The sequence below is a fragment of the Mesocricetus auratus genome, unplaced genomic scaffold (assembly GCF_017639785.1).
Source record: "Mesocricetus auratus isolate SY011 unplaced genomic scaffold, BCM_Maur_2.0 Super-Scaffold_100691, whole genome shotgun sequence".
Taxonomy (NCBI): Eukaryota; Metazoa; Chordata; class Mammalia; order Rodentia; family Cricetidae; genus Mesocricetus; species Mesocricetus auratus.
Window position 1 is genome coordinate 13,752,509 of NW_024429267.1, and position 17,452 is coordinate 13,769,960.

The window sequence follows — 17,452 nt, forward strand, 5'->3', positions numbered from 1 at the left end:
TCTGTTTTCCTGTGTGTGTGTGTGTGTGTGTGTGTCTGTTTTCCTGTGTGTGTGTGTGTCTGTGTGTGTGTGTGTGTGTGTCTGTTTTCCTGTGTGTGTGTGTGTGTGTGTGTCTGTTTTCCTGTGTGTGTGTGTGTCTGTTTTCCTGTGTGTGTGTCTGTGTGTGTGTGTCTGTTTTCCTGTGTGTGTGTGTCTGTGTGTGTGTGTCTGTTTTCCTGTGTGTGTGTGTGTGTGTGTGTGTGTGTCTGTTTTCCTGTGTGTGTGTGTGTGTGTTTCTGGATCACATGGAGCTTCACATTCTAGAAACTGTATTCTTCTTTTCCACAAGGTAGGATGTCTGGGGAACTATGACATCTGACTCTTTCTAAAGTCTAGCCTCTGTCTGTATCATATCTGTCATTTTTTTTCTCCCTAGGATTCTTTAATTTCCTTAAAACTGGGGGGGGGAGGCATGCTGCCCAATGCCCACATGGTGATTAGCCATCAGTGCTTGAGCTGTGATTCTGGATGGGTCAGCAGCCTCCGAGTGGTACAAAGGATTAAGTTCAGGGCTGTGTGCATGCCAGGCAAGTGTTCACCACTATATCCCCAGATCACTCATTAACTTTGTTTAATTTTTTTCATTTTATCAATTAGCTTCCCACGTTGGGTGGTGAAGTTGAACACTGATGACTTGCCAAGTGTCTTCAGGACTGCTGTGTTATAAAACTCCTTATGTCTTTACACTTTCGAGAGGGCACCTTCAGCAGGAACCATCTAACACTGCCCTGTTTTAGATTCTGTCTACACTAAGTTTTCTGCTTGGATTAGAATCTGTGGACTTCTGGGAACCTAACCAAATCACATTTTGAGGCTTTAAGTGGAAAGTCTCAGCTCTTGATACCCTTGGGCTGAAGTTTGTGTCCACAAATAGCTTCTTTTTGTGGTGACAAATGAGTTCTGGGGTTTATTGTGTTCTGCACTGTTTCCGACATCAGCATTGCTGCCTGCATTTGCTGAGTGATGGGAACTCTTCACTATCTTACAAGAGGATCTGGCTCTGCCCTTTCCCTCTCGCTCCTGCCTCGTGACCTTCCTAGTGGGTTGGTGAGTTTAAACTGTGTGTCTACAGCTGATTCATGAGTGCCCAGTGAAGAAGCTCTGTTTAATGCAGAAATGCACTCTTGTAAATAGCTATAACAGAACAGTGTGTGGCGGGGGGTTGGGGAGAAAGAGAGTTAACTGTCTCATCAGGTAGCATATGGCTTTTCACTGACGTGAGCCTTTTGTGCTTCTCCAGATAAATGACGGTCAAATACTCTGCTGTGTGTGTGGTGACCACTCTGTGGCTCTCCTTCACCTGGAAGGGAGACAGTGCCTCCTGCGCGCCCGGAAGCACCTTTTCCCTGTGAGGACCATCAGGTGGCACCCAGTGGAGAACTTTCTCATTGTGGGTTGTGCAGATGACTCTGTCTACATCTGGGAAATTGAAACAGGTAAGCAGAGAGGTTAGCCCTAGTTATCCTTTGTCCGTCTGTCTGTGGTGTGAAAGCATTTGTCCAGATGGAAAGTTCCATAACTCACACGTCGATGACCTCAGTTGTTTTCACTCTTGGTTGTGCTACATTTATAGCTGCAGTGGAAGTGTGGGAAATAAAACACAGTGGCCTAAGTCAGATCCTGACCAGCTGATGATTAGCTGACAGGGCTCTGCTCAGGAATGAGCCGGATATTTCTGGAAGCTATAAATAAAAACATAAGTTATCTACTTTAATTATTAACAAGAGAGAAATTTAGTGTCCTACTGGTCTCAAATTATCATTAAATCCTGCCTTCTTCAGCATAGTCACCAACTCAGCAACATTTTGAGCTAATTGATGATCGGTAATAATGGAATATAATTAATTATAAAAACTCCAAAAAACTTGAGTCAGGGAAACTGAAGACTAAGTAGTTCAACTGAACTTTTTGATATCACACCATAGAGGCTGTGTGTTTTGAACACTGAAGGGCTTTCTTTTCCTTTTCAAGTTTGATTAGATGTCTGAAGACAAAATAACACATTTCAGAAAGGCCTGGGAACAAATAAGGGCAGTGCAATTACTGAATATGAGTTAGCATGGATCTCTTGGGAGTGTGTTCCACAGGATCTGTTGCATATTTTTTATTGATCAAACAGTGGTGGTTTTAGGTTGGGTTGTTAACAGACTGGGTAGTTCCTGATATAGTTTGGACCTAGGCTTTGCCAAAAAGCACTCCAATATTCTCTCCTTTTGACTGTAAAGGGCCAATGATGGTGATTTGTGTACTGGCGTTTCAAGGGCCTCCTGACACTGCCCTGCATTTGGACCATGTTTAGCAGCTTTTTGGCAGTTCCAATGTTCATTTTCTCATTTGAATCTCACAACTTGTGAACTAGAGAGGAGAGATACTAGTCATTGTTATATTGATGGGTCCTGCCACACCTGCTATGTAAATATGCAAGACTGCATAGCTAAGAAGTGGGAGACAGTTCTAGGTCCTTGGTGACACTTCACACAATAAATCCAAAATTGTGGTAATTTTGATATTAGTATTATTATTTTATTTTATGTGTGTTATGTCTAGGTGCGTGGTCATGCATCATGTGCATGTAGTACTGGAGTAGGCCAGAAGAGGGCACTGGATCCCCAGGGACTGGAGTTAGAGTTGTGAGCCACCACAAGGGTGCTAGAAATTGAATTCAGGTCTTCTGCAAAGGCAGCCAAGGCTACTAACTACTGAGCCACCTTTTCAGCTCAAATTAAGAAAATTAAAAAAAAATCTGTGTGTAGCCTATGGCTCTGAGTGATAGTGAGTATAGTGGGTAGAAGAGATTCGAAAGTATTGACTCCCTCCAAAACCTGCTAGGGAAGAACTACTGGCCATGGGCAAATCACGTGGCTTATCTGCAAGACAGTCTCTTGTCTTTGGAATAGATGTCATCATTCAGGATTAAATGAAACAATACCTCTCATATTGGAAAACAAGCAGTAAACCTTTAGCAATATTAACTAAATCATCATCAAAGAATCCAACACACCTTAACTGCAGCTGTGAGCCCTTTTCTGTGAAACACAGTGTTTATTTACATAGGGGGTGCTTGGTGGGGATTTTAGTGAGGATACTTGGTGACCAAACCTATTTTCATAGACAATAGAATCTAGAACAAACAAAGAACTATGTGGTCACTCACAAGTGCTCATCATTCTACAAAGTTTAAAGAGGCAATTCCATCTCACTATCAGAACTTAGGTACTATAAATCTTATCTCCTTACTGCTATGTACATTTCCATGTCAATAAACAGATGCCTGCATTATATTTCAATCAGTTCCAGCAGGAAGAAGCTGAATCCGTCTCATATTTGTCAAATGCGAAGACATTCACAAATGGAATATTTGTAAATGTGTGGGTAGGGGTGAGGGAGCAGGCTGGGAATCTGGGCTTGGGTGATGTGTTTCCTAACATGTGGGCATAGGCAGCAACAGGCATCTCCATCCCCAAACCCCCCCACCTCAATAAATGAAGCAGAAAGAACCAGAATGCAACTCAAAACCAGGAAGTTTGGGAATGCTCCAGGCAGCCATGCAGGGTCGAAGGAGGGAAATCAATGAAGGAACTCTCATCCTCTTAATGACTACTGTCATTATTTAATTCTACTAGACATCAGAGGTGAGGGGCTGGTTCTTGGCATCAGCCTACATGAGCATAGGCAGGACACAGGCAGTAGGAATGGATGGGCTGGGATGTCTAATGGACCATGATCAGTGTAGTGGCTGTCACTGACAGAACACATTTTCATTCAGGAGTCTCTTAGAATTGACTTTGAATATCATTTATGTAGAAGTGTTGTATCAAATAAGTACATGTTTGTTGCCAAATTAACCTATGGGATGTTTGTTCCAAATGATGTTATTTATTCTTTGTTAACTATGTTGTGGTCCTTTTTTAATTTCTTTAAACAATATCACTTCAACCTAGGAATTTACTCAGGATTAAAAGTATTATTATTTATATCTATCTGAGCCATTATATGGGTGACATGTTCCTTACTTTTACCAAATTCCACCCTAATGACCAGCAGACCTCTGTCCTCCTTTAAACTAAGTTTACCTAACTTCTTTTAGGCTACTGTCTGGTATTAACTTTGCTGAGAGTTATCCTTAATCTTTACAATTCTTTTTTCCCCCTTGAAGTTTAAGTATACTTATTTTATGAGTATGGGTATTTTGCCTGTGTATATATTACATGCCTGTGGTTGTCAAAGGAGGATGTTAGGTCCCCTGGAACCAGTGTTCTGTATGGTTTTGAGCTGCCATGAAAGTGCTGGGAATTAAACCCAGTTGCTCTAGAAGTACAGAAAATGGTCCTAACCTCTGAGCCATCTCTCCTGCCCCATTTGCTGAAGATTTAAGGGACTATCTTTTCCTTCCCAAGCTTGATATAACCTGGATAAAGTGGCACTATCATCTTTCTCATGCTTAATTTTGTAATTTTATTCTTTTTATATAAAGGTGGAAAAATCTGTAGTCAGGAAGGTTTGCCACGTGTAGTGGAGCAGGAAACCCAGGCTAAGACCAAAACTATTTTAGAGGAGCCTAAGAAATAGAATATGCCTGGTCACTGATGTGCCTGGCACACAGCTAAATGAACTAATGAATGGATGAATGAGTGTAGTAACAAATGTTCCTAGGCCTCAGTGGCTAAAGGATGGAGTTCCCAGCATTCACAGTTCCTGCTTCGCTGTAAACAGTCATGAGCTTTCTGCTCCTCATATCCCACAGGGTCCTGAAGCTGCTGCTTCCTCAGAGGGAGGACAAAGTCTTTTCTACTCCAGGAGTTTTTCTGGGCCTTTGTCCCCTTGCCTGTGGTTGTGCAATTCACTCGACAGGGTTCAAATCACGTGACTGGATGTGTTCTTTGTTCCAGTATTCAGCCTCCTAGAAACACAAAGGAGGAATCAATTGACTGAAGTGAGTCAGACATTTCCCAGCAGCCGCACACCTCCAGAGCCCTGAGGAGGGGGAAATAGCTAGTGTCAATGGGATAGGAAATCAAGGAAAAGGGCCTGGAAAGAAAAGACATATTCTAGAGCTATGCTCCCATGCCGATTTCATGCTGAAACTCTATGTGGGCTTTCTTTCTGTGACAGGTGGCATGGCTGGATGCATGTCTAGGTGATGCTCTGGGGTCATAGGTGGGCATGCTCACCTCATGGATGACCAAAAGGGGGGATTGTTGGTTAACACTGAAGGCTCTTGTCCTGGCTGAGGGCAGAGCTACAGCGTCGAGTGCTGAGAGCTTCCAGTTTTACTTATTGATCTGCTGGATGTCCCGTGATGTTTAGGCCTGATTAGGAAGGGGAAAAATTGGAGATGTCATTTTGATTAATATTTGTGCTCCCACAGTGTGTTTGGCACTGAGGACTCTGGGTCTCACTGCTGCATGGCTGGCACAATAGGAGTAATGCATTACCGATTCTTCCCTACATGTACACGAGAAATAATTTTCAGCTCCGAGCTAATTATTCCTTTTAGACATTACGTTTGGCATATTTGAGGGCTTTTGTGTTTATGGTAACAGATTTGCAGGATACAAACCTATACATTGAATTTCTTATGTGCTGCTAATGTAATGGTTATTTTTATTCCTGAATGTTTGTGCTCAACTTGGGCTGCTGTTAGAACACAGACCATATTGAGCCACTTAATTATCTTTTTGTGGGAAAAATGAAATCTCATTTGCTGAAAGGGAAAGCATTTCTTGATGGAATGGTTCAGTAGTTTTTCAGCACAGGGATGAATTATAAATATATTCAGTTTTGGGGTCTTGTTTTTCCTGTGACTTCTGAAATTACTCTAGTAGCTCCAGAGAAGCTGTATACAATACTTAAAGTATGAACAAGTCTGTGTTTCAATAAAACTTTATTCAACAAAACAGAAACAGGCAGCAGGCAACTTTGGATAATATAACATAAATAAAGATTGTTCTTCTTACCAGATATTGTTGGGGACATAGTTCATCTAGTAAAGTGCCTATATAAGCATGAGGGTCAGGAATTCTATTTCTAGAGCCCATCTAAGAATTATGATTGCCATTCCTGTCTGGGAAAGTGGAGACAGGAGGATCCTTGGGGTTTGTTGGACACCCAACCTAGTCAAATGAACACATTTTCAGAGAGACTCTGCCTCAAAAATTAAGATGGACAGGTATTGAGATGGTTCAGTAGGAAACAAGCAAACAAACAAACTAGTGGCCAAGTCTGGTGACTTGATTTCAACCACATAATCCATATAGTGGAAGAAAAGGACAAACTGCAAGTTTGTCCTCTGTACTCCAGATATGTACATGTATGTACATCCAAAACTGTAGAGAGCAATTGTGGAAGACATCCAAAACCAACCTCAGAAAGCCAAGCCACACGCATCCACACATACATGTACATGCACCTGCAAATATACATACACATGACCAAATATGTCACTCATACACATAACATGTCTTTTTAGCAACTCATTCCTAGTTCAATCTGCGTTCCTGACTGGGGAGGTTTGGGGTTGCTGCTCTCATTTCACTAGACAGGAAATGCAGGTAAGACTGCCTCTGTGTGTCTATGGCAGCTGCTGCCTGGGTGTCACCCATACACGGGAACACGTGTCTCTTCATGAACTCTGGTGTGTCCCTCACTGTATATTACATGGTACAGTTCCTGCAGATGGAAGCCAGTGTTCTGCAACCATCAGGCAGGAGCCAGATAAGAAAACTGCTGGCAAGAGAGGGAACAGCTTCCAGAATATTGTTCGGTACTCTCTGGAAGAAGGGTCTCTGGTTATCTCTCAGAAAGTGGCTTTTAATTTACACATAGTTCTAACAGCTCTGGCCATCTGATTTCTCATGTGACAGATTAGAAACAGCAAAGTATAAACAGGAGACAGTTAGTGACAGGCACACCTGACAGCAGAAGCCACAGCTGACAGGAAGGCAGGAGTGTGTCAAGGCTCAAGCAGACCCTGAAACTCAGGAAAGGTAGCTGGGCAAAACAATGCTGAAATTGCTTCTACCATAGGTAGTACATTTCCAGCCCCACAATTTCTTTCACATAATGAATTTATTAGAACTAACTGGAAAGCCCTTTCGGTCTTCAATGCTGTTGTCTAATTAGGGAGTTTGTTTTCATGGTTTTGATGGGAGTAGCAAGAGTCTTTTTTAATTCAGAAAGATTCTGGGCTGGAAGATAGCTCCGTGGCTAAAACACTGAACAGTGGCTTAAGACCCACAAGCAAGAGAACTAGAGTTTGTATCCCCATAAGCCAAGAACCTGTCCAGTGGGTGTGACAGCTGCCCTGTAATTCCAGCCAGAGACAGGACATCTCTCTCTGTAAACACATCCCTCCCCCACCCACAGCAAGATGGCCTTATTAGTCAGTCCTGGATTTTTTTGGCAGACTCTGTCTCAAAGAATAAAGCAGAAGAATGATAGAGGAATGTTCTGAACATCAATCCCAGCTACACACACGCAGACATCCACATATATGCAAAGGTGCATACACACAGGGAAGCAATCCACACAATCATGAGAAAGGAAAAATATATGAGAGATGAGTCTTGTCAACTCAAATCTAATAGGCCATATTTTCCAAGTATTTCCAATGATTTGCCTTGGAACTGTGTAGAGTCAAAACGGTGAGGAATAAATGGATGGGGCTTACAGTTTACTAGGTCAATGGTCATATTTGCTCCAATAGCATAGAATCTGTGGTTAAACTCAAACTTTGCCCTAGCAAAGTAGCATACAAGATGGTATGGGAAAATGTTTTCCAGTGCATTTTACTCCATCGTGGAGTACAATGGTTAATACTGGTATAACACAAAATAAAAATGTTGGGAGAACCCCCATGACCAACTGTACAATTCTGAGGATAATTTGCTTGGTTTCCTACCAAGGTCACTATTGTCTAGCTAAAGTGGTAAAGTTACAGCATGTGGAATGCCTTGTCAGCAGGGCTATTATCACCACACATGGTAGAGATGGGCTCAGAGTGTGCAGCATCTAGCCAGTAGCCGAGCCTCCAATGTGTCATTTTCCCAAAGCTGCTTGGTTTTGTTGTGACATATTTCAGGTGGAACCCCTTGAGATGATTGCTTTTAGAAAGGAAAAATAGGATACTTTTGTGTACAGGGCAAGGTTTTCCCCATAGCACCTTGTCTAAGGCTGTTTTCCTTCATCGTAATAATAGTTAGAGTCATTATCCAATGTCTGTTTTTGCTGTGCAGCCTGCTTTTGAATCTTCACTTTCTCCTCCTTGGCCCTGGTTATCCCAACCATGCTGTAATTTGGAGTTGTGTGTGCAATCATGAGTGCATGGATAGGGAACACAGCAGGGAACTTCATGAACTTTGAGATTTAGCAACTGAATATTCAACTAAATTTAATCTCTTAAGTAGGAGGCAGTGCCCAGATTGGGTAAGAACATTAGTGTGGAGAGTTAAATTACCCAGGTTTAAATTTTGTTTTACCACTTCCTGTGTGTGTGAATATGTGAGTGTGTATGTATGCATGTGATTGTGTAGGTATGTGTGTGTGTGTGTTTGTGTGTGTTTATTTACATATACACAGTTTACTTGAGCTATTACTTAACCCTGCCTTTTGGCTCTCCTGGCATAATACATTGGGCATATTACTGTGGTGTTTGCAAGACATCTTTAGAACATTCTGTATGCTCAGAAACAAACGTGAAAATCAATACAGTGTCATTCTAATTATAAAAACAAATGTTGTCTGCTTATAAAATTACTTTCACCAGTTAAGCCCACCCCCAGGCTCTTATTGCATCCATTCAGCAGTTGCTGCCTTCCTGGAGTTTGCTTTGTAAAGAAAGTTCAAGCTATAATCTCTCTCAGCAGTTCCTGTGGTCATGCAGCACTTGGGGACAGAGTACTGGCTGGGTGTGTTGTCACATATCCACATCTAATGTGCAGGGGGCTCAGGCTGCAGAATCTCAGACGTAGCTCCAACTTAGTGATCCCCTTCTGCAAATGTGTTACACTGACACTTGGTGCTTTAGCAGGGCTCTCAGCTGTAGTGCAGGGTGGAAGGAAGCCCAGAGGAGCCATCTGCCCTCCCCAGGTTTCCTCCTTTCAGTTAGTTGCCCGTATCTTCCCAGCAGCCAGCTGCCACAGAAATGATTTGGAAAGCAAGACTCAATGAACTGTAATGACTGGTGCTGGGGGCACGGATGAGTGGGGGCAGCTATTTTGATTTGGCCACAAGATAAAAGACACTGGACTTAACTTCATTAGTCTAGGCGCATCAATAATATCCAATATCTACCATTCACATGTGTTAAGATTAGATGGCGAAGGTCTTTCATTCTCTGGAATGAACCAAGTGAAAATTAGTCCAGAGGTCAAGTCCTTGTCTTGGTGAGTGGAGGACTGTACTGAGGGGTTGTTGTTGGGTGTGACATTCCATGTCGAAAAAATATTGGTTATTAATCTCTGCCTTGTCAATAAGATCTGGGTATAGATTGTCCCACCCATTTCCCCTATTCTTTGTGACCCAGTTCCAATATGCCCACCCATGCTTAGAAGACCTTAGACCTTCTTCTGTAACTGGTAGTATGAAATTTCAGGTGCGCTAAGAGACCAAAGATGCAAAGAATCATGGGTGGGGAGATGGCTTGGTATGGTACTTAATCGGAAAGTGAGAGAAACTAAATTCAACGGCAGAGGTCATAACTGTAGAAACACAAATGATGGAAATAAAACGAAGCTAGAGGGACATAGATAGACAAGTGAAAATGGGACCCTGAAATGTCAACTTATTTTTCCCAAAGGATGGAAGAAGACGACAGGAGAATTCATGGGAAGACACAGCGGTGGTTATATAAACAGGATCCATAATGGGAAGGGGAGGGCGCAGTGGGGCCATGAACTACTCAAGCCAGCTTCCCTTTAGGGTCTCCCAGCCTTAGGCTTGAGTAAAACTATTGCTTTTTTCTTCAAAGCTTAGTTTTCTGTTTCCCACAACATTCATTTGTTGTCTGTGTCATAGAAAGGACCTGTGGATCCCCAAGCAGCCACCAGCAACCTGTTATAGTAAGATAGTATGCAATATTCTGGTCAAATCACAAGAAAACTGTCAGTAGTTTTATCTAGTTCAGAACCCATCGAAGATGTCTGGGAACCATATGACCCAAAAATGTTTATCATTTCTTTCCCCCACTGTTATCAACAATATGCAGTGATAGAATCATCTGAAGAGAAAAATGTACACTACCAGCCAAACAAATTAAATAATTTCAGAGGTATTGGAAATGTTTAAAATTTTTTAAAATGATGGATTGGGGTCTTTATCATCTTTTGTGTCAACTACTGGCAGATTTGCCAACTGATTACCTCACAGTCAAGGTCTTTCTTCTCCCACCTTTACCGTCTGTTCATCACATATTTTAAACTCGGCACCAATATTCCAGCCCCCTTGGCATGCCGGCTCTGCTACAGGGTCACACAAATAACCTGTTTCTCTTCTATCCTCCATTTCTTTTCTTGATTGATTTAAGAATTAAATAACAGTGGGGGCTGGGCGTATAGCTGGTTGGTAGAGGGATTGCATAGCATGCAAGAAGCCCTGGGTTCCATCCACATAAATGGGGTGTGAGGCTGCATGCCTCTAATCCCAGGGCTTGAGAGATGGAGGCAGAAATCTCGAAGCTCAAGGTCACCCTCAGCTGCAAATGAGTTTGAAGCCAGCCTTGGCCACATGAGATCCTCTTTCCAAATAAATGGTAGATAATGGTAGATTTAATGACAATGAGAACTGAAGAATTAAAGGGTAAAAAACAAGCACACAATATTTTATGACTTACATACAATTCCTCCAGAGACTGTTGTGAAATGAATGTGTTGGTGTGGCACATGATTTCCAATCTGTTGAAATTATTGAATGTCTCTATGTCTTATTGTTCTAGAGTGTAAAACAGGAGATGGAATTATTTTCTGAAATTTTAAAAATGTAATTGAGATGCACACTTTTTTGTCTTGATGATTTTATGCATTTAATAATTTGCTCCCAAAAGACAAATATTAGGAAAAGTATCATAGATTTGAGGGCAACCATGTGTGCCATCAGGAGTCACGGCTGTATTTCTTTCCCACCACTGCATAACAAAAATCTTCAAACCTCATAGCTTAAAATCTTTACATTAACATCCCACAGGTGCAGGTGGATGTCACTAGCTTCAAGACTTTGGATCTCACAGGGCTAAAATAAGGTCATGAGTCCCCTGCTTGCAGCAGCTGCTTTCCAAGGGCTCAACTAATGGTTCAAGTAGGGACTGGGAAGATGTGCTTGGATTTCCAGTATACACCTGTATACATGGCAGCGATGAGGAAGTGGGGACAGGAGATTCAGGGTTCAAGTGACCAGTAAGTCCAGCCAGAACAGCAAGTTCGAGCTTCAGTGAGAAACCCTGTCTCCAAGGATAAGGTGGGGAAGAAAGTGAGGAGGAGACTTGAATCTACCTCTGGTTTCTATCTATAAACACACACATACTTGCACACAAAACACATACAAACAGAAACAAAAAAAAAAAGGTCAACTAATGAGAACTGGCCTAACTGAAGCATCTCCTTCTGAGGTCAGGGAATTAGATGCCTTAATGACCACTGACTGCTATGACATCACAGTCCCATGGGAGAAGACTGCATAAGATCAAGGGGCACTGGGATTGTTTATAGAATTCTGCCTATTTCCTTGGAGTTCAAGCTACAGATTCCAGAAGTGGATGAATCCATGGAATTGAAGGATGGAAAGTTGAAAGAACATTTTTTGCATACCTGGGTATAGACATGTGTTGACTCTCATAGGTAGGTTCTAGTGGCAGTATCCTAAGTCTCAATCCTTCCAAACAAACTCCACACTCCACTGACCCAGCATTCACTCATAATTTGCCCAAAGCAAAGTACTGATTGAAGTCAGAAGCCTTCTTTCCTCTCTATTATATCCTCCCCTTCTGAATACAAATGAGACAAAACAGAAACACCAAGATCCTCCATAGACTTTGCCCTTCACGCTGCACCTTATCCGGGAGAGCACACTTCAATTCTGCCTTTTCCAATATGCTTCATCTTTCCAGGAAAAACTCTAGATCAGCTCAGCAAGATAATGACCTAATTACCTGAACCGATGCCAGAAGCAAATAAATGATAGACTGGAATGTCTTCAGGGCCATTGCAGCCAATAAGTCAGCTAACCTTCAATAAGATGCATGAGGGATAAAATCTAAGATAGTTATTTTAAAATTAAAAATAAATACACCTGGTATCAGAATGCAAGGAGTACAGAGTGGACAACATTTTCTGTTAGAGATGTGGTGATTTTAATGCTATGCATAAGATAGGTGATTGTCAATTTAAGCATGCTTTTCATACAGTGAATCAAAACATACCTTTTCCAAGCATATCCTCATGAATTAGCTCATTTATTTCCAGAATGCAGTTGAAAATTGAATTTTAGTCATAAGTGATGTTGCTAACACACATTTAAAAAGAGGGATCATTTGGTAAAAAAATAACAGGAAAAATCTGGCTTGAAATTTGCTTAAAGTTGGTAATTTTTTTATAATTTGGACACATGTTAGCAACTTGAAGCCTCTATATAGCTCATCCCTTTTATTCTCTCACGTCCACTAAGCCTGCCATTGCATTTTTCTAGAGGTCAATGGTCAGAATTCGATGTGGGGGTTGAGTGTGTCCCTCCAGTAAATGCTGGGATTTCTGTGAGGGTGCTTGAGGCTGTGGCAGAGCTGGGGTTCAGGTCACAGAGGTCAGGGACTTTAAAAAATGTATTCTATACCCTTAAGGTATAGAGAAGAAGGTTGGTTGTCCCAAGTTTGTTAATATATTCGGGCCTTTGCATAGTGCAAAATGAGTCAAGCCATTGGAGATCTATTTTATAGATGTATTTATTCCATCCTGCTATAGTTAGGAATGAAGAAAGTGCCTTTATGCCTGGTTTAATATTTTCAGATCCATCCCCCTTCCCCAAGCTTCCATTTCTTTCTAGTTAGCTAAATCTAAATCCCATGCCTCCAGGGCCTCCCCTCGGTCAAACTCACATCAGTTTCCTATTTTCCAGGGTAAGATGCAGTCACTGTGAAATGCTTTTATTAGGAAGGGCTGCTGGGTCAATCTCCATACACTCCTGTGAGCAAGTCACTGAGCTTCATGTGCGACTGAAGATAAGTGAGAAATCTCCCAATACAACCAATGGTCAACTTCCTCCACACAGAGGAATTTGATTACTTCTGGCAGCCATCTGTTTGGCTGAAATCTGATTGTATGAATCTGGCTACCAAGTTGGATAATGAAGCTACTTTTTAAACCTATTCTATTCTAGGTGCCGTTACTTTGAAATGTAACTATTCTTAAGCTCTGCCCCACAGCACATCAGGTTCATCTGGGAAAATCCCACTGATGGAGGCAAGTCCTACATCTACTATGTAATCTTTCATGTTCTTACCATCATGTTCTGCCCATGCAAACATATGCCTGCTGTTAATCATAACACCAGGTTTCTTTTTAGTAAATTTATCTAATGCTTTAGGTTTTCACAATTCTATGAGTAGAATATTTAATTGAATGCATCTCTTTTTTATGATATGTGTTGACTTGCAAGTCTGAGCAATTGGTGGCTCTGGGAATGTGTGTTTCTGTACTAATTTTATTTCTTTAGTGTTCTCAGGAAGTCACGTTTGTGTCAAATTTATTTATATATGTGGGTAACTTAAAACAATTTACTTGTTGATAGCAGGTTATGATACTTAAAAGCATCTATCGGGATATTTTAGAATGTATTTACTAGAAGACCAAATGTTTTATATTTGATAGAAATTACCAGGGAAGCCAAATGGTGAGAAGTTCTGGCTTTGGGAAAGAGACTTCCAGTGCCTGGAAGTGCAGCACCTTCCTGTTCTGTCAGCCCTAATGTCTTTGTTTGTGCTCGTGTTTTAGCAACACACTACTTCATGGAAGACCAGGTGGGAGTTTTCTTTTTATACAGAATATAAGATATAATCCTCTCTTTGTATGCAGAAAGACTCAGAGGCCTGTGCTGCCTTTAAACCACTCCAAGTTCCCTTAGGTGGAAGTCTGTCACTGTAATTTAACCACAGCCCATCTTATGACTTTACGTTTCTGTCTTTCTGCTCTGGTCTCTATCTGGAAATTTCCAGGCTGTGTATGCAAATTGCAGACCTTCAACCTGACCAGGTCCATCGTAGATACATCTCTGAACCTCCTCTATCAGAGCCCTTTAGGTAGAGAATAAGAGACATGTAGCGGTGGTGTTCTCAGAAGGAGGGATTTGACACATAGACGGAGGGGTGTACCTATCTTCTCTCATATCAGGGGCACTGGTACTTAGGATGGGATAAGAAACAACTAGAAAGTTGAAAGCCTTTTTCTCCACCAGCCTTCTCTGCTTCTCTCTCGTTCTCCATCCTTGCCTCTCTTTAAGCAGTTTCTTACTTTATTGCCTTTGACTAGCATATCCTGCTCTTTGGCTCTTTGGAGAGTGGGGTTGACTATTCCACTGGTCAAAGTTAACATAGAATTCAGACATTAAGAGACTGGTTTTTGGTTTCCCGAGTCTTGGGTTGTTGGGAGTAATCTAGCAGCATAGCTGTGAGCTCTGCCAGGTATCTGTCTTAGGGTCTGGAAGTCACCTTTCAGAGTCTAGCCCTGGTTATAGGTTTATAATGAGCATAGAGCGTGTCACTGCAGGAGACCCAACAATTTCTAGTGCTCTCTATCTGCCATTTTGCTCTGCCTGCAGGGAAAGAGTAAACTTTAATCTATCCATTCAGTGAGCATTTATGTATTGCTTGCTCCACACTCTGGGAATATAGCTTATAGCCACAGCGAGGACCCACAATCTGGAAAGGGAGCAAGGGATTGTAATGCATCAATTAGGAATGTCAGTGTTCTGTGGATGCTGCAGTTGAAAATGAGGCCAGGTAGGAGAGAAAGCTGTTTAGGAAGACCTGGCAGAGCATCAGGAATTGCAAGCTCTACCTGTAATTAATTGTAAAGCCTGCAAGGTAAAGGTGTATATGTTAGTGAAAGGAAATCTGATCTAAAAGAAAAGGCAATGTGTGTGTGGCAGGGAGGGGACTATGCTGAGAACAGAACCTGCAGATCAGGGATCTGGATTCAATCCCAAGTAGAAAATCCCTCATAACCCATATTGCTGCTGGCACACAATCCATTAAAGAGTAATATCCAGACTGTAGTTTATTCTGGACCCTACTCTGATGTCTAAGGAGGATTTCAAAAGCTAATCAGGGGATTGAGGATATGTTGCTAAGTTAGAATGATTTCTTAGTGTATGAAGAGCCCTGGATTCATTCCCTTCCTAGCCCCACATAATGTGGGAATAGTGAAACTATGCATGAATACAATCACAACACTTGAGAAGTAGATGCACAAGGACCAGGAGTTCAAGGCCATCCTTGTCTACATAGTGAGTTCAAGTCTATATTATGCTACATAAAAAATTTACACATAAAAAATTGCCAAATTACCATGTGCTATGAGTTAAATTATATATATATCTTGGGAGGCAAGGCTGTCTGAGGAGGTTATCTCTGAGATGGAGAGCAGTGGAACGCCCCAAAAAACCTGATTTTTCTCAGCCTGAATGTCAGAAACGTTCAAGAGCAGACAGGATAGGTTGTCTGTTGCACAGCTCCCAGTTAACCAAGTATATGCTTCTGTCATATGACAATAAGGTGTATCATGCATCATGTTCACCATGGGCTAGAAATTATAAATCCATGATGTGTGACTCAGTGCCCTCTGTTGTTTCTGGTCCTGGATAGTTATGAATGTAGCTCAACATAAAATTATAGATGTACTCAGTGTTGTGAGATAATTTTGTGATTTTTTTTCATAAGTCAGTTGTGTGGTTTTTAGATGTAAACGTTGTAGGAGGTAGTGTCCTCTTTTGTCTTAATGCCAAAAGTGAGGGTCAAATGGCTATACCATTCAGGCTCGTAACCCTGTGAGGTGAGAAATTATTATCCTATGATACAACTGAAGAAAATGAGGCTCAGAAATCTACAATAGCTGTGTGTGGTGGTATGAATGTAAATATCCTCTATAGGCTCCTGTCTTTGAACACTTGGCCCTCAGTTGGTGGTACTGTTTGGGTAGGGTTAGGGAAGTGGCCATGCTGTGTCTCACTGGGCACACGCTTTGAAGTTTTGGAGCATCCTGCCATTCTAAGGATTCTGGTTCTGCTTAAGGCTTTTGTTCCAAAATGAGAGTTCTTGCCTTATGCTCCAACCACCTGAGCTCTGATCTATCATCATGGACTATTGTCCCTCTGGAAACAGAATCTAGAATAAACTCTTCATTCCTTAAGTTGCCTTAGTTATGACCTATCACCTTGACACAAAGGTCATTAATACACCAGGTAGCCCATGAGAACGGAGCCAGTATTTGAGAACTTGAGCACAGAGCAGCCTGGAGCTGCAGTGTTCTCTCTCTCAGTGACCTGGCCCTGTTGTCAAGCTCAGAGGATAGGGAGAGGGTGTATCAGCTGGACACAGGGAGCACTTGTGGTCATACAAGAAGCCCTGGATTACAACAAAACAAAACAAAGCAAAACTGTTGATTAGGAATGTTATCACCGGGTGTGTTGAGTCAACAGTGAAAGCAGCATATGGCAACACAAAGAGTGTCTGAATGGGTGTAGAGGTCTGCCAATAGAAGCCAGGTCTCTGGGTATCTTGACTGATTCATTGCTTTCCATGCACTGACTTTTTGGGAGAAAGTGCAATTCTGGATCCCTTACAACAGATTCTGTCCTTTATTTCTGCTAGGATGTTAATTGTCTAAGTGCTCTTTGCTTATGGTTTTCTCTGATACACCACAGGCTGAGGATGTCTTAAATGTTTAGGACCAAAAGTCTTTCACATTTCGGTATCGTTTGAACACTCTTAATCTGAAGATCTGAAATCTAATATCTTTTAATGCCATGAATTACAGAGAATAGCTTAAGTTGAAATGGAATCATGTCAAAATTATTATCAATAAAATATAAAGTAACAATGCATGGTATTTACTGGAAAGTATTTTAAAAACACTTATATGATGAAGTTTTGGGTTGTTTTTATGACACAACATTTATCTCTGTATTCAAGGATGCTCTGTAACTCCCTATATAGCCCAGGCTAGCCTCAATATTTTTACACAATATAGGTTTCATGGTATTTTTCACACACCTCCTTGCAAAGAATCTTCCTTGTGCTTATTCTCTTTTTTTCCTAGATACCTGTAACAATTTAAAAATGTGCTTGAGTGATTAAGTTCCATGAATTCTGTTGAGAAGTTATTTAAAAGGGCTTATTAATCAGGAGAAAGAAGCAATAGTAATTGGATTTGAAAAT

General features: G+C 41.4%; 1 protein-coding gene across 2 annotated transcripts in view; it reads left to right on the forward strand.

Annotated features, from left to right (window-relative positions):
• Window positions 1-17,452, forward strand: part of Wdr72 (WD repeat domain 72) — a 169,249-nt gene that overhangs the window by 42,400 nt on the left and 109,397 nt on the right. For both annotated transcript variants that reach the window (XM_021229378.2, XM_013116125.3), the window contains exon 13: window positions 1,280-1,475. In XM_021229378.2, coding sequence (XP_021085037.1) covers window positions 1,280-1,475 — 196 coding nt within the window. The remainder of the gene's footprint in view (window positions 1-1,279; window positions 1,476-17,452) is intronic.